The 23,736-nt window shown below is 35.4% G+C and overlaps 19 protein-coding genes across 19 annotated transcripts; 8 read left to right on the forward strand and 11 right to left on the reverse strand.

The window, feature by feature from the left end:
- Nucleotides 1-13: 13 nt before the first annotated feature.
- Nucleotides 14-958, forward strand: NEPG_01719 (uncharacterized protein; the record flags this gene model as incomplete). Its single annotated transcript, XM_013204093.1, has 1 exon — nt 14-958. One exon carries the CDS (start codon nt 14-16, stop codon nt 938-940), a length of 927 nt encoding a protein of 308 aa, XP_013059547.1. The 3' UTR covers nt 941-958.
- Nucleotides 959-1,225: 267 nt separating this feature from the next.
- Nucleotides 1,226-3,071, reverse strand: NEPG_01720 (uncharacterized protein; the record flags this gene model as incomplete). Its single annotated transcript, XM_013204094.1, has 1 exon — nt 1,226-3,071. One exon carries the CDS (start codon nt 3,069-3,071, stop codon nt 1,371-1,373), a length of 1,701 nt encoding a protein of 566 aa, XP_013059548.1. The 3' UTR covers nt 1,226-1,370.
- Nucleotides 3,068-6,310, reverse strand: NEPG_01721 (uncharacterized protein; the record flags this gene model as incomplete). Its single annotated transcript, XM_013204095.1, has 1 exon — nt 3,068-6,310. The coding sequence occupies one exon, from the start codon at nt 6,308-6,310 to the stop codon at nt 3,068-3,070; it is 3,243 nt and encodes a 1,080-aa protein (XP_013059549.1).
- Nucleotides 6,311-6,449: 139 nt separating this feature from the next.
- On the forward strand, nt 6,450-8,491 carry NEPG_01722 (uncharacterized protein). Its single transcript, XM_013204096.1, has one exon. It carries the CDS (start codon nt 6,475-6,477, stop codon nt 8,473-8,475), a length of 2,001 nt encoding a protein of 666 aa, XP_013059550.1. The 5' UTR covers nt 6,450-6,474; the 3' UTR covers nt 8,476-8,491.
- Nucleotides 8,492-8,497: 6 nt separating this feature from the next.
- On the reverse strand, nt 8,498-8,797 carry NEPG_01723 (uncharacterized protein; the record flags this gene model as incomplete). Its single annotated transcript, XM_013204097.1, has 1 exon — nt 8,498-8,797. The coding sequence occupies one exon, from the start codon at nt 8,795-8,797 to the stop codon at nt 8,513-8,515; it is 285 nt and encodes a 94-aa protein (XP_013059551.1). The 3' UTR covers nt 8,498-8,512.
- A 268-nt stretch (nt 8,798-9,065) lies between these two features.
- Nucleotides 9,066-9,224, forward strand: NEPG_01724 (uncharacterized protein; the record flags this gene model as incomplete). The annotated part of the gene is made up of 1 exon (XM_013204098.1): nt 9,066-9,224. One exon carries the CDS (start codon nt 9,066-9,068, stop codon nt 9,222-9,224), a length of 159 nt encoding a protein of 52 aa, XP_013059552.1.
- Nucleotides 9,225-9,330: 106 nt separating this feature from the next.
- On the forward strand, nt 9,331-10,618 carry NEPG_01725 (pyruvate kinase; the record flags this gene model as incomplete). Its single annotated transcript, XM_013204099.1, has 1 exon — nt 9,331-10,618. The coding sequence occupies one exon, from the start codon at nt 9,331-9,333 to the stop codon at nt 10,558-10,560; it is 1,230 nt and encodes a 409-aa protein (XP_013059553.1). The 3' UTR covers nt 10,561-10,618.
- A 31-nt stretch (nt 10,619-10,649) lies between these two features.
- On the forward strand, nt 10,650-11,252 carry NEPG_01726 (uncharacterized protein; the record flags this gene model as incomplete). Its single annotated transcript, XM_013204100.1, has 1 exon — nt 10,650-11,252. The coding sequence occupies one exon, from the start codon at nt 10,650-10,652 to the stop codon at nt 11,250-11,252; it is 603 nt and encodes a 200-aa protein (XP_013059554.1).
- Nucleotides 11,249-12,323, forward strand: NEPG_01727 (uncharacterized protein; the record flags this gene model as incomplete). The annotated part of the gene is made up of 1 exon (XM_013204101.1): nt 11,249-12,323. The coding sequence occupies one exon, from the start codon at nt 11,249-11,251 to the stop codon at nt 11,660-11,662; it is 414 nt and encodes a 137-aa protein (XP_013059555.1). The 3' UTR covers nt 11,663-12,323.
- On the reverse strand, nt 11,656-12,349 carry NEPG_01728 (uncharacterized protein). Its single transcript, XM_013204102.1, has one exon. It carries the CDS (start codon nt 12,311-12,313, stop codon nt 11,894-11,896), a length of 420 nt encoding a protein of 139 aa, XP_013059556.1. The 5' UTR covers nt 12,314-12,349; the 3' UTR covers nt 11,656-11,893.
- A 55-nt stretch (nt 12,350-12,404) lies between these two features.
- Nucleotides 12,405-13,439, reverse strand: NEPG_01729 (Sua5/YciO/YrdC/YwlC family protein; the record flags this gene model as incomplete). The annotated part of the gene is made up of 1 exon (XM_013204103.1): nt 12,405-13,439. The coding sequence occupies one exon, from the start codon at nt 13,437-13,439 to the stop codon at nt 12,405-12,407; it is 1,035 nt and encodes a 344-aa protein (XP_013059557.1).
- A 52-nt stretch (nt 13,440-13,491) lies between these two features.
- NEPG_01730 (uncharacterized protein) lies at nt 13,492-14,415 on the reverse strand (the record flags this gene model as incomplete). Its single annotated transcript, XM_013204104.1, has 1 exon — nt 13,492-14,415. The coding sequence occupies one exon, from the start codon at nt 14,413-14,415 to the stop codon at nt 13,492-13,494; it is 924 nt and encodes a 307-aa protein (XP_013059558.1).
- A 179-nt stretch (nt 14,416-14,594) lies between these two features.
- NEPG_01731 (uncharacterized protein) lies at nt 14,595-15,776 on the forward strand (the record flags this gene model as incomplete). Its single annotated transcript, XM_013204105.1, has 1 exon — nt 14,595-15,776. The coding sequence occupies one exon, from the start codon at nt 14,595-14,597 to the stop codon at nt 15,774-15,776; it is 1,182 nt and encodes a 393-aa protein (XP_013059559.1).
- Nucleotides 15,777-16,053: 277 nt separating this feature from the next.
- NEPG_01732 (uncharacterized protein) lies at nt 16,054-16,775 on the forward strand (the record flags this gene model as incomplete). Its single annotated transcript, XM_013204106.1, has 1 exon — nt 16,054-16,775. One exon carries the CDS (start codon nt 16,054-16,056, stop codon nt 16,687-16,689), a length of 636 nt encoding a protein of 211 aa, XP_013059560.1. The 3' UTR covers nt 16,690-16,775.
- A 76-nt stretch (nt 16,776-16,851) lies between these two features.
- NEPG_01733 (uncharacterized protein) lies at nt 16,852-17,844 on the reverse strand. The gene has a single exon (XM_013204107.1). It carries the CDS (start codon nt 17,482-17,484, stop codon nt 16,933-16,935), a length of 552 nt encoding a protein of 183 aa, XP_013059561.1. The 5' UTR covers nt 17,485-17,844; the 3' UTR covers nt 16,852-16,932.
- Nucleotides 17,845-18,340: 496 nt separating this feature from the next.
- Nucleotides 18,341-19,093, reverse strand: NEPG_01734 (uncharacterized protein; the record flags this gene model as incomplete). The annotated part of the gene is made up of 1 exon (XM_013204108.1): nt 18,341-19,093. One exon carries the CDS (start codon nt 19,091-19,093, stop codon nt 18,341-18,343), a length of 753 nt encoding a protein of 250 aa, XP_013059562.1.
- Nucleotides 19,094-19,112: 19 nt separating this feature from the next.
- On the reverse strand, nt 19,113-19,331 carry NEPG_01735 (uncharacterized protein; the record flags this gene model as incomplete). Its single annotated transcript, XM_013204109.1, has 1 exon — nt 19,113-19,331. One exon carries the CDS (start codon nt 19,329-19,331, stop codon nt 19,113-19,115), a length of 219 nt encoding a protein of 72 aa, XP_013059563.1.
- A 186-nt stretch (nt 19,332-19,517) lies between these two features.
- Nucleotides 19,518-22,898, reverse strand: NEPG_01736 (uncharacterized protein; the record flags this gene model as incomplete). Its single annotated transcript, XM_013204110.1, has 1 exon — nt 19,518-22,898. One exon carries the CDS (start codon nt 22,896-22,898, stop codon nt 19,554-19,556), a length of 3,345 nt encoding a protein of 1,114 aa, XP_013059564.1. The 3' UTR covers nt 19,518-19,553.
- A 261-nt stretch (nt 22,899-23,159) lies between these two features.
- Nucleotides 23,160-23,723, reverse strand: NEPG_01737 (uncharacterized protein; the record flags this gene model as incomplete). Its single annotated transcript, XM_013204111.1, has 1 exon — nt 23,160-23,723. The coding sequence occupies one exon, from the start codon at nt 23,721-23,723 to the stop codon at nt 23,160-23,162; it is 564 nt and encodes a 187-aa protein (XP_013059565.1).
- Nucleotides 23,724-23,736: the final 13 nt, after the last annotated feature.

Genomic DNA, 23,736 nt, shown 5'->3' on the forward strand with positions numbered 1-23,736 from the left:
TAAAAAAATTAGCATGAACGTACCAAAAGAAAAGCTTGGTGTGCTTGAAACACTAAAGGTATCTTCTCTTGCCTTTTCTGCTATATATTGCACAATCTATGTAACTAAAGCCAACAAGCACTTGAATGCCCATGAGAACATTCTTATAGGAGGAATAAGTGAACTAATCAAAGCGCTGGTTTGCTTTACATGCTCATTTTATAGGGAAGGCTATGAGAGTGCTGAGTATTTAAGGGGGTATATGCTCTCTGGTATTTTGTCTTCGCTGCAGTCTCTCACATGGATGCAAGTAAGTCAGATATTCCCCAATTTAATTGTGCTGATATCTGCACAGACTAGAATATTCTTTGTATTTCTAATGGCAATTGTATTTCTTAATAGAAGATATACTAAAATACAATACAGCTCACAGGGGCTTCTCCTGCTGGGGGTGTTCACGCCCCTTATATTTGGAGAGTCCGAATCGTTTAAGTCAGAGTCTTCTTCTTTTATAGACTATCTAATGCTTGTGAGTCTTCCCATTTTCTCAGCGTGTACTGGGATAATTTTTGAGATATTTATTGCGCCCAAAATGAAGAGTAAGTGGAAGAGTGCTGTTAATCACTCTGGAACTAGCGCGGCCATTTCATTCTTAATTATATTCTGCATTTTCTGTGCTGGTAAGCTTAACATAAGCTATGACCACATTAAAGAAATTATGTTTGTATCACTGGTTAAGTCTGGGGACAGCCTTGTTTTTGGGTACTTTGTTATAAAGTATACTACCCTGATCAGAATATTAATCACGCTGGCAATCAGCCCACTGTCGTCTTTTATTATTTCTTATCAGTTCTCAGAGGATATCACTGGGGTAAAAATAGCATCTGTTGCAGTTATACTTCTAAGCATTCTTATGTTCCATATACCGTATTATAGAAACAGACAAATCACGAATAAATAAAAATTTTGTTAATCCGGCAATCGATATGTCAATCATACCTGCTGCAGTCTGCATGCATGTGCCATGCTAATTATGCTCTGTTGGAAATGTGATTATAAGATATTTTTGGCGTGTAATAATAATCACTTAATTCGGTGTGCCTAATTTCAGTATATAATGCTTTCACTGCTAAAGTGGACAATTGGCTGTGCCTAGGCTGCATTTGGGCATTTTATGGCGTACGCTTTAAAACAATACCAAAATATTTATTAATGTTATTTATTATGAAAAGCATTTTTGATTATATCTTGGCGAGGTATCGCTGCTAATGCAACTGTTAACTATGTGATTTTTTAGAATAACAGTAAAAATGGCGAAAATTATAAAACCATATGATTTTTTATAACAGAATTATTCGGGGTATTTCATATTTCGATGCTTTGGTAGTGTTTTAAATGCTTCCTTTGTTACTCTGTTGTATTTTTACTTCTTCTGATTTTTTCTCATCTTTATTGGATGGTGAGGCGTATGTGGCTATGTCTGCTTTTATTTTACTATACAGCATTTCCTGCACAGCTTTATTATATGCATCCGTCTTTTCTACTTCCTTATCAAGACTAGGTAGCTTTCTGTCTATCAGACATACAATAATAGTATATAACAGATCGGATAAATATGAAATAAAACAAAATGGCAGGCATGAAGCAACCACTGCAGTTTTAGTGTAAAATGAGCTTATTTCTGCAACAGTACATGCTGGTATTCTAAAGGATCCTACCATAATGTCATTTATCACTAGATGTGCCCACAGATCGTTTTCTGGGTCTATTATAATTGTCTTGCTGGGTTTCCAACTACGCCAATCTTTTAATGTTTTAGTTAGAATAGTCTTATTAATATACAGTGGGAAAAAAATAACATGCGGCTCTTGTGTTATCATCATCATTACATCCAAATACGCTATTGGCACATTATTCCTTAAAATCACAATGTATGTGCTTTTATGGTCTTCCGTCTTATCAGTGTTTAGAACTTCATTCTTTACCAACTCAGACTCTGGTTTTATTTTTTTTGTGTATTTTGCTATGAATAAGTTCTTATTGTAGTAAGAAGTTAGAAAAGTTGTGTATTTGTCGTTTGCTACATATAATTTTTCCCCGCGTAATACCAGAAATAAATCGAAGTTGAAATTCATATACCTCCAAATCCACCAACCTGCGCTCTTTATACTACCTAAAGAAAAAAAGGAAACCGGCCTGGAATTGCCAATGTATTTAATCACATTAACTGCCTTTTCTACTAAGCTGCTCTTTTTTGCCGATTCGGGTATATGGAAGCCAATAATATTTTTTTGTGTGTAATTGTTTATACAAGTATATACAAACTCGAGTATCGGAGACATCTTAGTATATGACGATATATCATAATGTAGATCAATTGTATTTGGTAGTATAAATGAGGTAACAACTGACACTGTGCTTTTTTCAGAAGATGGTTCTGTACTGCACGAATTAATTTCATTATGGTTCCAGACAAATTCGTTTATATAAATAACAATTGCACTATCATCAGGACTTTTGTTGAAATTTAATACATTTGCTATGTGAAAGTCTTTTATCTGAATAGACATGTCGATCTCTCTCTTCTTGGCTCCAAAGAGATTAGACAGGGTTTGAACCATATTTTTAATGTACCATTCATCCAATACACTGCTTTGTATAGTTAGCGGTAGAATAAGGTTGGTACAGTTCATGCCCTTTATAATTTGCTTCTGTTTGTCTGTGATTGGAATAGGGTGCAGCTTAGTATCAAGTTTATATTTCGGCTGTGCTTTGCCATTGCTTTTTCTCTTATTTGGGTTGTTGTATATGTATTTGTCACTATATAGCACCTTATTATCATTGTATTTCTGCTTTGTATTCCTTAGAATAGTTATAAAAGAGTCTGCATAACCAGGCAGTGCCGCAGGAATATTTGTTTTATAGCTATTGTTCCGCGGTATCTTTACTGGTGTAAATATATCGTCATTTTCTATATAAATACTTCGCATTTTCTGCATATCAATACTTAACGTGGCATTGTTATACACCTGAATTTTTTCAGATGGCACGCCGTTCTTTTTTAAATATCTAATCAAAAAACTTACAATCATTCTGAATATGTGTACATCTGGCAAACTAAAAATTTTTTTTCCTGTTTGTCTTTATCAATACAGCCCATTTCGAAAACTAGTGGACCTGGATTCTGGTTATCCATTAAATAATTAAACATCGCATGGTATATCTTCAAAGACAGTTCCCCATGCAACCTGAATGGCTCTTTTGATATGCACATCTTTATAAAATCAATTGTGAAGAATATAAACATATCGTCCTGTTGTATCATTTTGATGTAGACGTTAGAAACCGATGCGATCCCATTTTTACTCTCAATAGCTAAATTGCTTGGACCCAAGTTCATAAACTTATTTCCATATGAAAGAATAGAAGACAAAAATATGTAATCTGGATTACTTCCATCTGCATTAAGTTCCACGGCAAGTTTTTTGTTTGGGTTCAGGCTGTTCTTATAGTGCTGCTCCTCATTTTCCTTTGATGGGAATGGGTCTGATGGGTCATTTCCTAAAACTACACACATAACTATTTTAAATAACAGACGTAAATTTTCATTGAATGGGTTAAAGTACCCATTGATTCCGTGCACCCCAAGTGTCAGCCTTTCTGGAATTGTACTCTTCCAAAAAGTATTTTTAATGCATATACTATCATCCATGCTCCCCTCTCTATCGTGGTACTTTCCTATTCTAATAGTGTTATTGGTTTTTGTACGATAAACTAGGCACACTTCGATTGGATCAACAGATATAATATGCTCCGCCTCTATAGAGTTGTCTCTGCGTAGTACAACACCTGTAGAAGGAACCCACAGGGAGAAAACAATTGCAGATTCTTTGGAGCTATCTGCTGGCTTATTGGATATCGGCATCTCTTTCAAGTGGAATAGTATCCTAGATATCTTTGGCTCACTCAGCCAGTCTTTAGGATACATGTCTTCTGTATTTGCTTCCCTTTCTTTGTATTTTAAGAACTCTACTGCTGGCTCCCATGTCGTGAATAGGTTTTTAATTACATTATTTATAATAGCATCAATGTTTTTTATAATGTGAGCATTTCTAGCCTTCTCATTTCTTTTATGTGGATTATGTAAAGCTAAATGAATAGGGCTCAGCTTATACTCATCTGAATCATTTTCATAATTAGCTATTCGAATCAAAGAAAACTTTTCTGTTCTTTCTGGCCCATTGTCATATGTATTTACAAATAGCTGGATAACAGTTGTTATACTGCTACGAATGCTCCACTCATCACTTGCTGGACTTGCAAGCACATCAATATATGATCTATTCGCCCTTAGAGTAAAACCTATGTTGTGCTTCATAAGAACCGCATCAATGCCTTCCCATCCAATCCTTATATAATTCTCTTGCTCTTTTCTCTCCATGCACTCAACACTGTGTATTGCAAATGGGTGCAGCCCCCCATTCTTAGTAACTTCTGTTGACTTTAGTCCTTCAGCAGGGCTACAGAATAATAAAAATGGCTTCTGATCTAAAAACTTCCCCATACTAATTTGATTAGTTTCCTCGCACAGTAGAAGAGACATTCTGTATGTTGTATAATGCTTAGGATACTCCACAGTCGATGGAGAAGGAGTAATCCATTTGTATCCAACACTAATTCCCTGGCCTACTTTCCACCTTAGCCCAAACTTACTAAACATTTTATCCATGCTTGAGGTAGGGCAACTCCCTATGGATATTTCACATTTTTGCAGTGCAGAGGAAATATATGGATCTGTTTTTTTGAAAATATAAGAAAGCTCTGAGAAGTCACTTGGGAAAGAAAGCGTGGCCTCCACCACAAAGAACTTTTTGTAGTATTCTGGCGTGCGCATTTTGTCTAAGGCAGTATAGTGAGAGCCTGTTCCTACAATTACTATTTCATCATTTACTAGCATATTAAGATTCGTGCTAAAGATTTCTCCAGTGTTAAGACTCTCTATCATTCCTTCGTATGGGAATAATATTTCATTAAATATCAACTTACAGTGGATTCCATTGTTCTTTATCCTTTCTATCTTTCCTTCAAAGAGAGGGCTGGAAACTATTGGTAGCACAGTTTTCTTTCCTGGAACTATTCTGTTTATATATACCTTACTAATCTGCCTGATTATCCTATGATGGAACGCATACGGCATTGAATGGTATCTGTTGGCATTATTAAGGCTAAAAGTAAATACAATTGGGGTTTTATCCAGATACGCCTCTATTGCACTGCGCAAATTACAAATGTTGTTAGATGAGAGTGAAAGTGTGAATGTTGCTATGTTGCTTACTGTGTTTATAGACTCTATCTTCTCTTTTCCAGATGAGGCATTCAATGTTTCAACCTGATTGGAGTCCTCTTTCATGCTCTTATTTTTCACTCCTAGCAATGTGTTCGTATGTGTCGTATTTTTCCTCTCTAAAATCACTCCATTTCGTATTTTATGCTCATCTATTTTTATTGTGCCTACTCTTTTTTTGTCTATATAAAAACTCATTATAGTGTCCGGAATATTTATGGATAAAAAGCTTGGTATATTCTTGTACTTGTAATTGGCTTTAAGTGTTGTAATACGATTTTTCTCTTTTAATGTGTATCCCTTAAGTTCTATAGGTAAGGTTGGTCTCTTGCTTGGCTTCATATTTATGCCATTCTCATTATCGCCGTTCACTTCCTCACTGCTCTTAGGTAGTGTATCCACTAGCTTTCGTGCACTTTTGTTTATACCTATACTCATGCTATTTTTACCTATACACCACCCAAGTGTATACGGAAATACCACTGGTATACTTATACCAGGTAAATTGTTCTTTAGCTTTAAAAAGATAGTTCCTTTAAAGGTAAATAGCATGTGGTTTTCCACTTTTAATAAAAACTTTTCACTTATCTCGCACATCTTCTCTGGTATAACATACCTCATTGAAATATCTATTTTGTTCATTGGATTGTTCACAATCATAATCTCTTCGCTATATAAATACCCCATTGGATTTTCATTTCTTGAAGTGCCCAGCCCTATCATAATATCCTTTGCTGTTATACTAAAGTACGGTAAACCTGGTAGATAACTCACCGATAGTTTTATCATATCAGAATCTGTCAAATCTGCATTAGATATCTTAAGATTATTAAGATTGTGCTTTATACCTGTAAGGAATATGATTGAGCCCAGTAGTGGAGTTAAAAATATAAGCCAAAATGCGCTTATCCCAACTAAAAACAAAAATCCTATAATTTTTCTTTCTAGGCCGCTCTTCCTTTCGATTGCGCCTTTTCCTATTCTCATAAAATATTTTTTATTCTTTTTCTATTTATAGTTTTAAATTTCGGGTTATTCTATTATATATTACGAATGAATTAAACTAAAGATAAAATTTATTTAAATTCTTAATATTTCTGCTCTCTGGCAACATTATGTATAAAAGTCAAAAAGAGAAAATAAAAATAAAAATGAACAGAGAGCCAGGCCACGGCGTAGTCAGCCAATGCATAAAAGAGTGGAGGGAATACTTGGTTCAGGAGAAAGGCGCTTCTATAAAGAAAATACAGGCAATGCAGATAAAAAATACATTTAAGTCTCAAGCTGTAATGCCACAGACCACGCACAAACAAGAGGATAGTGAAGAGACAAGAAAGAGATTGAAGAAAGTCAGCCCACCCACAGAAAAGATGGATGATAAGGCTGTAATTCAGGCTGACCTGATGGAAAAGAAGGAGGTTGGTATATCTACCGCTAAAAATAGTGTAAAAGAAGAAAACACTACACCTTCTAGTGTTAATCCCGCGATAGAACATAAGAGCATAAAGAAAAGTTCTGCTGCTCCTACAACTACAAAGGGCATAAAAGATGTCAAAGCGAAAATTAATGTGTCTAAAGCTTCTAAAGAATTAGAAAAGGGAAAGGCTAAAGAAGAGGTTATTTCTAAAGAGGCATATGATAAGAAAATAGCCAATAAATTGAAGTATCAAAAGAAGAAACAGGCCGAAAAGGAAAAGTCTGCTGGATTAAGTAACAGTGGAAATACAAAAGTGGTACTAAATAAGAGCAATGACAGTTCTGATGTACCACAGAAGAAGGAAAAGAAAGAAGAAAAGATTCCTTTACAGAATGACCAGATGTGTATAGACAAAAAACTAGGCAAGGCTGATACACCGGCTAATACGCCCCGTCCAAATTTAATATCTCCGCTTAGCCTATTTGAGAAAATGAATCCTACGGCTGCAGTGGCTGGCCAGGATAGTTTAGTCATCGTACAGAAACCACCAGCGGAACCTACTTTTGCATCTGAAAATAGCAAGTCTACTGTTGCGAAAAGTGCAAACTCAACCGCCCCAGAGAAGCAGGATGTGCCTACTGTGAAGGCAGAGAAAGAAGGCACTAAGCCAGCCCTAGCATCTAGCCAAGAAGGAATATCTGAGAATAAGGTAAGCCCTGTCATAAAAACAGAGAAAGAGAAAGAAGAGGCACCTGCATCAGCTTCCTCTGATATTTCTCATATAAACACCTCTTTTATTCCTATTCATACGACCACCAGCATAGGAAAGGACGTGCTTTCGGTAGAGGTAGAGTCCAAGAAAGAAATATTAATTTCGGAGGGTTCCCCTGCATTGAAAGAGAGCGCATCCCCACAAAAACCCGCTACATCTTTGAATACAGCATCACCAACTAAAAAAGCAGAGGCCAATACTGAATCTGTGAATGTGCGGCCATCTGTTATTTCCAATGTATCTGAAAAGGGGCCAGTTTCTGCACTGTTTGTACAGAAAGAGAGCATACCAGATATAATTAAAGTAGACAAAAAAGATCTTTTAAAGAAATTATACAATGAATCATCTACTGAAATAGATAACCAAAAAAGCAAGAATATTCATCTGTCATCAACACTGTCAGTTGCCCATTCAGTGGATGAAAGTAACTTTGAGAGACTTCTTCCATTAAAGAATGAAATAACTGTGGAAGTGCCTAAAAAGGAAGCGCCTGCAGCGCCAGCACCACACATTCCTAACAAGATTGTGAATGACAGACGAAAAGACAGACCAAACCAGTCATTTGTAGGTCTAAAACCCGAAGAATTAAAGGAAAAGACATTTGAGCTAAATAAACTTCTAATGGGATTCAAAAATAAAATTAAAAAAGAACAACCACCGCAGCAAAAGCAGCCAGAACCACAGAAAAATAAAGATGCTTCTGATGAACAAAAGGAAAAGCCGGCAGAGCCAGAGCAAGTGTTCACCCCAGTTATTGATTTCTCAGATGATGATTCTGCCAGAGGTATTAACTATAATAAAAAATGGGTAGACAGCCCCTCTCTCCCCAGAAAATTACTTATGCAGAGTGAAGACCAAGCAGAGAAAATATTTGGATCATCGGTAAATACAAAGGTAAATCTAAAGGAAATGTTCTCTACACTCACAAATCTGCCAGCAGATAGCCCTACAAAAATGACATAAGAGTTGTATTTTAATAAAGATCATCCTTGGCTAAGTTTTATTGTTCTATAAGTTTCTTGTACAAAAGTGCTTTTCTGGTGGTATCTTCTAATTTTTTCACATTCACATACTCCTCGTCTATCCAAATTTCTTTAATCGCAGAGCCCCGAATAAAAACGTTATTTTTTGTTAAAAATGGAATATTTATCTTTTCTGTGTCTTTTAATTTAAAATTAAAGAATGTATCAATGTCTTCCAACACTCCTGTTATTTGCAAAGCAGTCTTCAATTCTATTCTTACCCTTTTATTAATTAGTGTCTTAAAGAGTGTAGTGACCACCATAAGAAAATAAAAAAAATAAAAGTTAAATAGTTCATTCTTAATAATTAAATCGGCTTGTTCTTTGTGCTGTTTATTATGTGTTTAACTCCTACCATTCTTATTGCTTTGTTAGTCTTATTGTTGGTTGTTCTTCATGGTTTAAGACATTTAACGGTATTTATGATTAAATTTAAGATTTATTTTATATTTGAATGTATTCATATTATATTTTAAATTAAAAGCGTATAGTAGTAATAGAATCTTTGAAGACTTTTAATTTAAATATGACATGAATAATATGAATAAATCTAAAATAGAATCACTAGATACCCCATTTATTAAACTAAAATATAACAATATAGAAGCAGACAAATTGATTATAACCCACAAACTTACAACATTATTTACTACACACAACTTAATTGAAAACATATCTAATACAACTTAGGCACCGCATTAAATATTCTATTAGACTTCAGCGTACCTTTAATATATTTAAGATTTAATATGTATTAAAATATATTTTTAAGTATGAGATATTTTATTTATTTATAATGAAAAAGATTCTACCAACTAAGATAATATGTACATTGGGGCCAGCCAGCAGCACAGAAGAGAAAATTCGGCAGATGTTTGATGAGGGAATGGCAATTGCAAGAATAAACTTAAGCCATGCTACAGGAGAAGGAAATTCTTCACTAATTGAGACAATAAATAAAATCAGAAAAGAACCAAAATATTCCTCATTAAGTATTGCCATGGACACAAAAGGCCCAGAAATTAGACTGGGTGAAATGGAAGAAGCAGAAGTAAATATTGCAGTGGGAGACACTGTAATTCTCACAACAGACACAAAATATGCTAAGTGCTGCACTAAAGACAGAATGTATATAGATCACAGAAACATATACAATGACTTAACTGAGGATACAAAATGTATTTTTATTGACGATGGAAAAATAGAACTGGAAATAGTGGATATATCCAAGGAGAAGGAAATTATAAGCACAAAAGCAAAAAGCACAGGAGTTGTTTCATCTAAAAAGGGAGTAAACATTCCAGGGATAAAGCTGACTCTTCCGAATCTAACAGAAAATGACATAAAATCAATCCAGTATGGCATTAAAAATGGGATTGATTTAATATTTGCATCATTTATTCAGAGTGCTAAGGATATACGTGACATAAAAAAAATTCTTAATGGAAATACAGAAATTAAAATAATTGCTAAAATAGAAAGCACTCAAGGATTAGCAAACATAGCAGAAATAATTGACGAGTCAGATGGAATAATGATTGCTCGTGGTGATCTGGGGATAGAAACAGATTATTCAAATCTCTTCTACGCGCAGTGTAAGATATCACATGAGTGCAGAATAAAGAACAAGCCATTTATAGTTGCCACAGAAATACTAGAGAGTATGAAAAAATCACTAAAGCCAACTCGTGCAGAAGTAACAGACTTGTCTTTTGCAGTAATTTCTGGCGCAGCGTGTGTTATGCTCAGTGGAGAAAGTGCAGTTGGTGTTGATCCAGTAAACACAGTTCGTGTAATGCACCAAATAATAGAACGAAGTAGTGAGGCAGCTATATTCACTGACGTCTTTAATGATTGCTTGGTGCTGCGCAATAACACTATAAAGGTGTCTATTACTAATTCCAATGCGATTCTCAGAGAGAAAAATATCTTGTTTGGCTGGTCAGCTATTGACTCTAATATAAGCACAGATGACATTAGCGTACCAAATGGGTATTTAATTGAAAAAATAACAGAGGATGAGTAAATACAGGATTCTACTACAGAAAGGGAAATCAGAAAAATCTATTTTAGTAATAAAAGGCATAAATAAATTGTTTTAAATTTTTAAAGTATATGGAAGATAACGTGAAGAGAAGCCAGGGCAGGGTTCTAAAAGGGAAGGCAAGCAAAGCCAAGATGGCGGCTAGTAAGTTTCTGAAATGTGATCCATCTGAGTTAGTTGCAGAGAAAGAAAAGGCAGGCTATAGTAACATTGTATATAAAATTATAAAGGGCAAGGATAAATATCTGTATAAAGAATACTTAGCAAAAACAAAGGAGTCAATGGAGCTACGCTGGCAGAGGTTTTTTAAAAGCCCCAAAATACTTTTCGAGTGCGAGTACTATCATATTGATGAGTACATTGACCACGTGCCACTTACGAAAGAATTAATTAAAGACAAAGAAATCATACAGAATCTAGCCAGGGCAGTTGCGGAGATACATTCGGCCGAGAACGTTCCAGAATGTCGCGAAATGAATATTTTCTATTTAAATGCCATGAAAAGGGAAAGAAACAACTTAAATTCCAGAATACGATTTATTAGATTTGCACAGATCTGCAAGAAGATAGAAAAAAAGATAGAGTGTCACTATAGTGAAAGCATGTTCAGTAAAGACATGTGTATCTGCCATAACGACTTGCAATTTGGAATATTTTGGTTCTTCCGCATATGAAAACTAAAATAATTGATTTTGAGCATGTTTCTATAAACATTCCAACGGTTGACATTGCAAATCTATTTAATGAAGCTTGCACTAATTATAATGCGCGCGGTGCACCATTACTAAAAAAGCAGCACTTTATAAAAACAAACAACGCAAAGATATTTGTAAAAGAGTATCTAGACCATAGAGGCATAAATATACCCACAGAGAAGGTTCTGCAGGAAATTGAAAAGATGCAAACCATATCACATTACTATTGGTTCATATGGGCGACTGACATGATTCTGAAAAATAAAACAAAGAGTGGACTAGACTATATGACTTTTGCAAAATATAGACTGCAGTATCTTGAAAAGGATAATTTTATAACTAAAAATAACATTAAAGAGCTAATTAGCTTTATTACAAATAGTCTGTAAAGTATTCACTTTCTAGTAAAATAGATAGAGTGTTTTGATTATTTAGCAGCAGAATGGCGCCATATAAACTGCATATGAGATAAATTTGGTTTTTTCATGGTTATACTGTAAGGAATATTCTAAGTGTTTTAGATTATTAATAATGGTATAAAAATACTGCTGCATTCTTACAGTATCACCTAAACATATCTAAACTTGCCTCTAGTATATGTGAAGTGTCTAGCCCATGTATTAGGCAGTAAAGTATCCATCTTCGTCCGTTTCTGCCTTTCTTTTCTTTCGCCAAGACTGTCCAGTTTTTTCAAGTAAGTCAGAGGCTTCTTCTAATTTTTTGTCCAAGCTGCTTAAATCACTTACCTCATTATATGACACGTGAATAATTGGGTTACTACAAAAATCAATTGCATCATTAATGCTGGTAAAATCAATTATTATCTGATATATAAACCCAGCTTCTGTTCCATCGTTTTTTTGCTTTTTTGTGTAACTGACAGTATAAGACTTCTCAGAGCTTACGTTTATTAGTGCATTGAATGGAAGAGTGAACGCAACAGTGCCCTCTTGTCTAAGGACAGGCGTTGGATATTGCGATTTAAATTCAGTACTTTGCAGCTTAAATGGGAAACATACCGTAATGCATTCTACAGCCATAAGAATAAATACGTAAAATAAATTTTAAATTTTGGTTAAAAAGGCTAAAAACTGTACGCTTTTAATCTAGAATATGTTGGGTTATATCTAACTATATAAAATGAGTAGTTGCCTTGGTAAGCCTGTCCATTACACCACGCCCCTCCTTGGTTTTTTCTATTTCCACTGTGTATATTACAGATACGTGTCTATCTAAGTATCTAAGGCCATCAAATATTCTGTGTGCTGCTTCTTTTGTATTATTTCCGAGAAGATATACCATGTCTGGTGATTGAATAATATTCTGGTATTCGTCTGGCAAAAGGAACCCAAACGCTATTTTAGATTCAGCACATACTATATCTTTATCGAGTGCTTTAGATAGACTTGCTACAGTAAATAGTTTTTGGCGAATGGCTTCTTTTGTGCCTGTAATCATAATTACAGTTGCTGTAGGTGAGTAGTGCTTGTATCGAGTGCCTGGGGCTATTGTGCCATCCACTGTGCCCGAGCCACCGTGGATCTCCAGCTTCGGTATATATTCCTTTACTTCTTCGTATGAAATAGCACCTGCTCGCAGCAATAAAGGCGTGTCCAGTATTCCATTAACTATAGTAGACTCAATCCCTTTCTCGCACATACCTCCATCAATAATCAATGATACATCCCCATTTAAGTCATCAAACACATGCTGCGCAGTGGTTGGGCTTGGCCTGCCGCTTTTATTTGCGGATGGGCCTACAATTGGCTCGCCTAAATAATCAATTACTCGAAGTATGTCCTTATGGTCTGGCATACGAACTGCAACATACTCACTCCCAGCTGTAACAGAGTATGGAAGATTGGCAGCCTTCTTAAAGAGAAGAGTCAAGGGACCCGGCCAAAACTCATTAATCAACTCGTTATACACCTCTGGAATGTCCCCTACTATGCACTTCCTTAGCATATCCAAAGAAGACACATGCACAATTAACGGGTTATCCTGTGGTCTGTTTTTTATTTCAAATACTTTTTTAATTAAATCTTCTCTCCAAACAGACGCACCAAGGCCATATACCGTTTCTGTTGGAAATGCAACCGGCCCATTAATAAACTCCTCTGAGATTTTAGACAGATTTCCTTCTACTCTAACTATTTTCGTATGCATAAAAATTTTATACTCGCTGTTCATAAATACTACAACACACCGCGATAGTCAACTAAATATCTGACATGTCCTCTTCCTCAGTGTCTTCATACGATAATAGTTCTTTCTCTTCTTTCTCGTCTTTTTCTTCATTAAATTTACAATTATCTGCTTTGTGCTCAAGAAAATATCCTTGTTTCTGCAGTGTGCCCATATACGTATTTACTTTCTTGGGTACTCGACTGGATGGACATGTGTCTTTAAGTATACATTTGTCACAGAGCGGAATTCGCTTGCATATTACTGTCCCATGATGATCAAAGGCCGGGGGGACTTTTCCCCAAAGACTAAATGGAAACATGTTTTCTATACTCTGCTGCATCTTAAGACTGTTCACGTTCTTTTTCTTAGACCATTCATGTATCATGTTTAAATTTGGGGCATTAAGATTTTTAAGCCAGCCAAGTCTATATATAGCACGGCACATAGGAGCAGTAAGAACAATCTCATCCACCCGATTCCATGCATGATACATGATCATACTTGCTCGCAGGTTATTTATTATTGCGAACCTCAATAAACTGTTTGTTGTGTTGGGTATTTCGTTATACTTAATAATGTACATTCCAAGATTCTTAATGCTAATTGCATCTTTAATTGATATTCTATTTTTCAAGCATGCTCTTATTTCTATAGAAGTAGCTCTGGCTATTTCAACAGGATTTATTACGCCCTCCTTAGAGCATGTCCAGTTGCTTGCAGGCAGTTCTTCTGTGCTCTTTGCCCTAAGCTGTATTAACTTCTTAATCTTAAACATACTTTGCTTAATTGATAATTTACCTGATAGTACGTAGTAAAAAAGAATGTAAACTCGCTTTAGCCGCTGATCTTCAATATCTTGAATTTCGCTGGGCAGGTCTGTGTAGTAGTCACTTTCACTTTTTTCTCTTTTCTCCCATGCATCGAATAGATCAAGCAGCACTTTATTCTTATCCATAGAAAATTTTCAAGAATAAAAGAAAGAATAAAAACCAAAAAATAAAATGAAAACAGACTTATATAAATAGAAATATATCTGGTTTTGTGTAGAATATTAACGAACCAAGAATATTTTAAAAAGGAATTTCTGGGCGCATTATATGAAAAGCTTAAAGAGTTTTTTTATTTTAAGATTTAATGGAAAGAGTGAAAGTCTTCCTGCGAGTGAAGGGAGAGAAGAGAGACGGGTCATTTATGTTTTCTGATAATTCAGTTATAGACAAAACTGGGATGTATGACTTTGATAGAATATTTTATGGATCAAATCAGGATGATGTGTTCCAAAGTGTATCTCCACTGATTAGCATGGCCTTAAATGGGTATAGCACAACAGTATTTACATATGGGCAAACTGGGAGTGGTAAGACATATACAATGGAAGGGACAGAAGAGAGTTTGGGGCTTATTCCACTAACTATAAAGAAGATATATTCAGAGAATGTTAGTAAAGTTACTTTGTCCGTTATAGAAGTGTATAATGAAAAGATTTACGATTTACTATCTATGAATCAGGTGAATGTAAGGGAGAGCACGGCTGGTGTGGTTCTGGATAGGATTCAGGTGGTAGAGTGCAATAAGTTTGAGGAGGCAATGGAAGTGTTTCGGAGTGGAATACGAAACAGAACGACTGGATCAAATGGAGTAAATTCCCGGAGCAGTCGCAGTCACATGGTATTTACCATTTCATTAGAAAAGCCCAGTGAAACCTATACAATTGAGTCAAAAATAACACTAGTGGACTTGGCTGGATCTGAAAAGCTGTCATATGACAGTTCTGTAAAGAGTGAGCGAGAAGATGCAAGGCAGTCGATTGGCTTTATGAGCAAAAGACTGAAAACATCTGAAAAAACGTTAGAAACAAGTAATATAAACAAAAGTCTTCTGTGTCTCAGCAGAATAATAAGCACCCTTTCAGCAGACAGCAAGGCAAAGCACATAAACTACAGAGACTCAAAGCTTACTTTTATATTAAGAGACTCTCTTAGTCAGAACTCCAATCTGGCGATAATTGGAACAGTAGATCCAGAGGACCAAACAGAAACAAAAAGTACAATTAGCTTCCTTTCGGCTGCAAAGAAAATAAAACTAACCCCGCAGCTTAAAACTAATGAGAAAGTAGCAGAAAAGCTAATTAACCAGATAAAGTGCTTAACTGCACAGAATCAGAATTTAAAAGATCAGGCTGAGTATTCTGCAGGAAAAAGCCCAAAAAAACAGTGCAAAAGTGTATTTAGAGGCCATATCTTCCTCAATAGAAGAGATGACTGCACTAATTCAGAGAGTAACTGCCGCGACATCCTCTGCCAACAGAATACATGAGCAAGTAAAAACTGTAAAGCTGAAAAACAATGAATTGGGGAATCTTCTGTTCGATCAATTAATTGAAAATAACAAAAAACAAATATTTCAAGATTTAAATATTATCCAAGATATAAAAATAACACCAAAATAGCGAATTTACTAAATACAGAAAAATCTATAAGAATGCTTGATATTCTTATAGCTATAGTGGTATTAAAGCAGTGGCTGCGATAGACTTTTAATTTGTTAGTTTTAAAACTCAACTTTCTTAAATATTTTTACTTTTTATTTGGCAATGAGTATGGATATGGAGAATATGTCACCACGGCACAAGCTAAACCAAGAGTGGGTATGGTGGTTTGACTGCCAAGATAAAAAATATACAAATAATGACAATTGGAGCGACTGTTTACAAAAACTAGGGACTGTTTCGGATATAGAGGTGTTCTGGAGTACATTAAAAGAAATCGGTGATTTATGTGTATTGCCCACTAGCTCAAATCTTCATTTTTTCAGAACTGGGATAGAGCCTATGTGGGAAGACCCACGCAATGCATCTGGTGGCAAGTGGGTTCTAGAACTATCCTTTGGAACAAACCCAAACCAAATATGGGCAAACACTTTACTTTTCTGTCTTTCTGAGTCTGTTATGGTGAGATCTGCAGATGGCGTTCTAAAGGATTCTATGGTCTCAGAGGCAGCAATAGATAAAAGCTATTCAAATGCTATTTGTGGTGCAGTTTTCTCTCCACGTAAGAACTACGTAAGGATAAGCATATGGACAAGCATAAAGGACAAGAAGGTTATGCGAATAGGTGAGTTATGGAGGGCGTTTGCAGAAATACCAGAGTCATCTAAACTTATTTTTAAAGCACACGAAAATGCACTTAAAGGATCAAGGGATTCCTCCACGGATGTCTTTTCTTTATAAGGGCTTGTTAGAATAAATTCAGCACAGTTCATAGAAGTGGTATGATTGGCATGGAAGTGCAATATATAGATGAACGAATAGGGAATAGGAATAAAATATTTATTTAAATGAAAATTAGTTTAAAATATTCATTAGAAATAACCATAAAAAGATGAAAGAATGGAGATTATTGCTAGATTAATCGTATAAAGGTCAAAATAGCACCAAAATAACGATTTCTGGTTATTTCGGATTATGCATGGTCTATAATATTACAGAAAGAGATTTCAGTAGTAAACAGGACTTACACACACCCTCTGCACCAGAACAGTTCTTTCCGCATTCTTTGCATGGATGGCTTTCCATCTGGTGTGAGTGTTTTTGCACGTGCTTTCCTGACTTGATAATTTTTAGAATTGATTGTGGATTTGTCTTTTCTAAGGCTTTTATGTATGTTCTGGCGTATCCCCGGAATGCACCGGGCGAGTACTTGCACTCAGTTGAAAAATACGGTAGGTTGTTGTAAAAGGCATACATTACTATTTCTTTCTCGTATACATCTGCAAGTGGTTTGCACCGGGGTATTACATCTTTAGACGTTGTCTGTGTTATTGGATGTGCACACTTAACTAGTCTATTCATGTCTCCTCGGAAGTAGTTCAAAAGAATAGTTTCTGCTATGTCATCTGCATTGTGCCCAGTAGCAATCATGTCCCCATTTAGAAGTTTGGCACCATCTTCTAGCGCACCTCGCCTAAACACTCCGCAGTATGTGCAGTTGCTCTTTCTACCAATTTTATCCACTACTTTATCCATCGTATATCCGTATATCTCGTCATAATCATTATTTTTAATGGAATCATTAGATCTTTCTCATTTGTGTGCACTACCTCTATTGACTTGTCTCTGTATCCTGATATCCCTTCATCAATACATAAAAGCCTCAGCTCCAAACCGTACTGGTGTCTTTTGTTCAGTATATTAAGAATGTGTGCCAAAACAGTCGAATCCTTCCCTCCGCTTACACCAATTATTAATCTTGTAGTGCCTTTAAACATCTCTGTTTCTTTGATTGTACTGTGCACCTGGTCTTCTATACTGCGGACAAAACACTTTTTACATAACTTCATTTTTGTTGATGGCCGGATTGTTATAGCTGGCTGTATTTTACACTCATTACAACCCATTTGAGGAAATAAAAAAACAGAAAATTTTACTATAACCCGAATACAGAAATGAAATTGAAATATTTCAGAATTCTTTATAGACAGTCTCTCTTCTTTCTTTTTATAATTAATACTCAAATTTTACAGATCTAATACCCCAAGCCAATTCAAGCTGTGATTTTATTTATAAAATTCTATTTATAATTATTTGAAAAGCCTTCATAAACACAAAGCACTGGTAGACTTTATATTTTTTGTAAGGCATAAATAATATTTTATTTTTAATAAATCATGCATAGCTCACATTTTTTATAAAAGTAACAATCGCGTGAGTATTAAAATAAACTAGTCGATTTCACCAAAATACTACATAAATACATAAACAAATACTACTGTACAAATAATATTTAATAATCTTTAATAATCTTTAATATACACCAAATTATACTGTACAATACCATATACCCCTAAATAACCATATCTTTACAAATTTAGGCATATATTATTTAGCCCGAATGTGATAAATAAGTAACTGCACCTATACTACTCATTATAACCATCCATTTACATGTTATAAAACTTAAAATTAAACTTAGCAAAACTATCAGCATAATATTCAGCATGTCTAATGTATATTTAGGTTTCTCTAGTTCTTCTGATTTTTGGTCTTCTGTCAGTTGATTGGTTTTTAATTTTATCCACTTTCTCATCTTAGTATAAATAAATCGCAGTATAATAATATTACTGTATATAAAAGTAAACCAAATTATAAAATTACATGCTAGGCCCATATAAGTACCCCCTAATAAATAAAATATTTTTGTCTTATAATACAGAACAAGAAGATTAGTACTGCATATTACACCAAGTATACACAGCTCTAGGGTTCTTAATGAGATAATACTTAATTTTTGTGCATTAGAGAAATAGCTGTTAAAGAACACTCCTATATACAAAGCCAGTGCAAAATAGAAAACAGATGTTACAAATAAGTACACAATAACATTTACAAATCCCAGGATAGCTAACGGCCACATCCAGTCATTTGGTTTAAGCTCTCCTAAAGAATAGAATAGTCTATAAGCAATAGGCAAAATACTTAAAATGGCTATACTATATGAAAATAGAAATATTGAAATAAGCAAAAATACATAAATATAATATCTAATAGTGCTGGAAATAGATGAGCTGAACTGTGACTCAATTGAATTGAATATGTTATCAAAAATCTTAAGAATATTAGATGAAATAGATGCCATGAACATACAAAACATATTCTTAACCATATTTTCCTGGAACATATCCATTCCCCCATTGTGCCATGTTGCTTTGTGGTTGGAGTTGATTTGTTTCTTGTACTACTTCCAATTTTACTTCTGGCTGTGCTAACGAATCTTCAGTGGTTTCAAATGCATTATTTTCGTTAATATGCGCATTAAATCCTGCTTCTTTTGCGGACTCAATAACCGAGTTTAATGATTTCATGAGTTTATCCATCTCCTGTTAAATTTTCTGGTTGATTATGTGATTCAATATGTTCCCATTTGCTTGTTCATGCATACGCCAATTGGTTGCTCTTTAAATATTTTTGTGCATCTAAGACGAATTAGTATATTTATACTTAAAGTAAATGAAAGATATTCTATTGAAAAATAGACCAGATTAAAATTAAAAATAGTTTATTTCTGGATGGATAATAGCGTACAACCTGTGTGATTTCTAGTATTCTCTTTCATTTGCGATTACGTCTATTTCGATTCTGTCATTTAAGTACCCGGAGAAGGTTTTCTCTTTTCCTTCCAGAAGGAATGATCCAAAGCATATAAGATAGAAATATCGCATAAGGTATTCTGTGTTGTCTGTTCTGGTGGCAATTGCTTCATATATATTCTGTATGTGGCTGCATTCTTTAATAATAGAATCAACTAGATTTTTACTTTCTCGTCCCATGGGAAGGGCCTGTACTAGCTTGGATATTATTTTGTAAGTGTCTGGGTACACAATGTCTAACTGTTTTTGTTTTAAAAGCTGTTTTCTTTCGGCGCATGTTAGGGTGTTCATGTGCTCTGTGAATCCTATTAATCTGGATATGACCATTCCCGTTGTGGTTCTTCCTCTTCCCATTTGACATGAAAAGATAAGAATTCTGGGTTTTGGTGCTGCCATGATTATTCTGTATAACTCATCAAATATCTCTGGAAGAGGAGTCTGCTCGTCTGATATAGGCATTCTATAGTACTTCAGACGACTGTTTATGAATACTTCTTTAGGAGTTAAAACATTTGTACTTATAACAGTCTCAGAGGACAGAATGGCTTCACCACTGTGTATTTCTTCATTGTGAAGAACCAATCCGCCCTTCCCAGATTCATTCAGGCAGTCAAGTTTCATTCTTTCTTCTATATCCTCTACCCACTCTCTGTTAATTCCTTCTGTAATAACATTCTCATATACCATATCTGTAGTACGTAGTACAAATGGGAATCCATCAATATAGACTATAGGCTCTTGCCGCAGACAGAACCAATGAATCGTTTGTCTAAAAGAGCTCTTTTTATTTGCACTACTTAGATTCATACGCTGAATACTCTCTAATATTTGCGGATTATTGAAGTAGTCAACTAATGATTGAACTCCCCAAGCAGTTGGCTGCGCTAGCCCTACAATTATGTCATTGTTAAAGCTCACTGACCGGAAATTACTGCACCCTTTTATATCGGTTGTATCTGCCTTTATAATTCTTAAGGCAGGGAAGAAGTCATTCTTCAGAATCGTGTGCGGTGTTAGAACATGCCCCCACGGCCGATTGATTATCTCCATCTTGGTCTCCTGCTCCTCTTCTTGCATAATTGGTGTATTTTCTGGGCTGCCGCCAAAGCGGGATGTTTCCATTGCCTTTATCTCATTCACACAGCTTTCATAAATGTTAAGAATATCTTTTCTCTTATTTAGCCAGTCTCTAAATGGAATAGAGGGATTCTCCAGCATGTATGAAGAAAGCGCAATGAATAATATATAGTTTATAAGAGATTTCTGGCCAACACACGATGTACTCTGCTCACTGTACACATCTTGGCCCATCACCTCGCTCCAAACAGATCTTACTATTAGCTCAGACTGAATTCCATTACTCAGTATTCTAATTAGTGTTTCTATAGATCTTACAAGCCCCGGCCTTGGTAAATTTGGAAGAGGCTCATTAGATTCCCGAATTTCTTCTGTTTTTGCCATCAAAATAACCAATATCTTAGCGATTTTGTTTCTTCCCAAGTATCCACTTGCTTGCAATATTATCGGGTGTCCTTTATGTGAGTTTATAACTGTATACAACATATTCAGCAGGTTAGGATTTAGAGGTGCCTTAGAAATCATTGGGATTCGCACATAGTCAATCTGCTCAGCCCCCATTTCATAAACAAACTCTTTGCATGTCTGTACCTTCTTGTCATTCACATTTGCGTGTTTTGTGCTGATTTTATTCACCTCATTGGTGAACAGCATGATTTCTCCTTGTTTTTGGCTTCCTTCGTTTCTTATTCTACGCACCAATATCTTTTCCTGATTATCGACTAATTCCTCTGTTAGCCCAGGAATAGTTCTTATGTTGCTGGTTGGATCAATTCGATCTCTCTCAGAATGAGGCACTCCTTCTATATAAACTACCGGCTCTGCCCGGAGATTTAGCCATAGCGCAGAAGTCTGCAAGAAAGACACATCTGTTTTAAGATTTGGCTGGTGAATCTGCAAAACCAATGGCTGTGTTTTTTTTGCTCGGTTCTTTTCCTTTTCAAAGAGCTTATTCATGTCCCGGTCTGCTTGAAGTATAGTCCCTGCTCCTATTATTGCTGTCCAGCCTTGATCAATTGGCTTGTGCTGAGTAATTATAGCAGGAATAAATAAATCCTCGCTTAGAACACTAGAAGAAATCTCCTGAATTATTCCCTGAACAACTGAAGATCCGCTTGCCCACTCAATAAAAGAACACTTCATCTCTTGCTTTTTATAAATTGCGTATAGAATTAGTGAGATGTAATTCTCAAGATATACCTGGCACCTCTTTAATGCCGTCTTAGTTCTGTTGTTCTGGAATCGCAGTATGCTTTCTAAGAGCAGCGCAAGAAGATTATACTCAGCAGAGCTCATAACAGTGTTCACTAAAACCCGTACACTTGGCAGATTCATTGCGTTCACTAATCGTTCAATCACCAAGTACTTTCCCTTTAGAGCTCTTTCCAGAACAGGAATAACATTTCCAGATTTAATTAAAAATTCTGGTAAATTCTCTTTTGGGTGCACGCTCTCAATCGATTTGATCACTTTTGTAAAGATAGAAAGCTTGTTCAGTGCCTCCACACTCTGTTTCTTGTTTATTACCTCCCGCAAAAGGCACAGACTCATTCCATACGAGGTTTTATCAAGCCCATTACTTGAATTAAATCCAATACTGTACTCAGAATAAGCAGAGCCTAAAACCTCTTCCTCTCTGTTAAGTAGCACATCAAGTACAGATATAAATGACTCTCTGTTATTAATCCTGTTTATTGGTACTCTGTAATATCTTATCCCGTCTATTTTCTTAAACACTTCTCTAACCGTCTCCACCTTTCTTACATATATATTACTGGCCCACAGAATTTTTGGGGTTTTCTCAGTATATACCTTTATAAATCCTCCTGATAAATTTGCCAATTCCTGCACATCCTTCTTTATTCTCTCCTCCATCTCTTCCATTCTCTTATAAGATATGCCAACAAATGACTTAATATTAGAAAATGGCGCCTTCTTGTCCTTCAGGAGGAATGGCAGTCCATTTATGTATATAACTGGCTGATCTCTTAAATTTATCCAAATAAGCTTTTTCTTGTAGAAGTTCGCTATATTATGAATCCCTTCTGCTGTCGGCTGTGATAACCCAAAAATATTCCCAGTTTTCCGGAAGTTGTTCACCCCCACAAACCCAGTTTCATTTTTATATTCATCTAAGATGCAGGGAGGCACTTCCTCCTTCAGAATTGATAGTTCTGTTAACACTAATGGCACGTACCTGCCTTCTACTTGCTTCATGTGAAATAAAAATATTTAAAAGAAATAACTTATAACAATCAAAAGTGTGTGCATTTCTGGAAATAAATCCAAAAAAAGACAATCTTATTTAAAATTAATTTAAAATTAAATAAAAACGGAAATTTAAATAAAATGCCTGATATTTCAATAATTTTACTCAGATTGGCCATGTGAGAACGCTTTCTGGCGTGTAAAACAAACAATAAAATATTTTCATATAAAATAAAACCCGATGTAACCCGAAAATACAACAATCAATATTTATTTATGTATGGATATGTTCCAGTCTTTTTTATAGTCTTCTTTTAGTGAATACACCATTCGTTCTAATAAATCATCTAGTTCTGATATATTATCCTGTGATTGTGGCCCTATCTGTAAGACTTTCTGATATTTTTTATCTGCGTATACATAGCCAGATGTGGCGTGCGCCGCGTGGTCACTCACAGAGAGTAGAATACCTTTCATCTGAATCCCTGCGTTTAGCAGTAGCACAGATATTGCATTGATTATAGCAGGCAGTATATTCTGTCCTGATGATATTACATAGACTTTAATGTCTAGCACACACCTGGGATAGTCTCTTAGGTATATTATATCCGACAGGATCATTTCAATGCTTTCTTGCATTGCTGCATACTGTGTCCGGGTTTCAGTACTTCCCAGCACGGTGGCACGGACAGTTCCACTGTATAAGTTAATAATGCTACCAGATGGTTCAAATGGTCCATTAAGCATGGCAAGCACCTTAGATTCTTCATTAGTAACTAAAACACCCGGCTTATCCATACCCAGTGCGTTATATTCGCAGTCAAAGTATCCCATACAAAAAATATTT

This window comes from Nematocida parisii (genome assembly GCF_000250985.1).
Source record: "Nematocida parisii ERTm1 unplaced genomic scaffold supercont1.4, whole genome shotgun sequence".
Taxonomy (NCBI): Eukaryota; Fungi; Microsporidia; genus Nematocida; species Nematocida parisii.

Bases quoted from the DNA above. Each gene is read 5' to 3' on its own strand.
- NEPG_01722 (XM_013204096.1), top strand. From the start codon at position 6,475: ATGAACAGAGAGCCAGGCCACGGCGTAGTCAGCCAATGCATAAAAGAG.
- NEPG_01728 (XM_013204102.1), bottom strand. From the start codon at position 12,313: ATGGCTGTAGAATGCATTACGGTATGTTTCCCATTTAAGCTGCAAAGT.
- NEPG_01733 (XM_013204107.1), bottom strand. From the start codon at position 17,484: ATGGATAAAGTAGTGGATAAAATTGGTAGAAAGAGCAACTGCACATAC.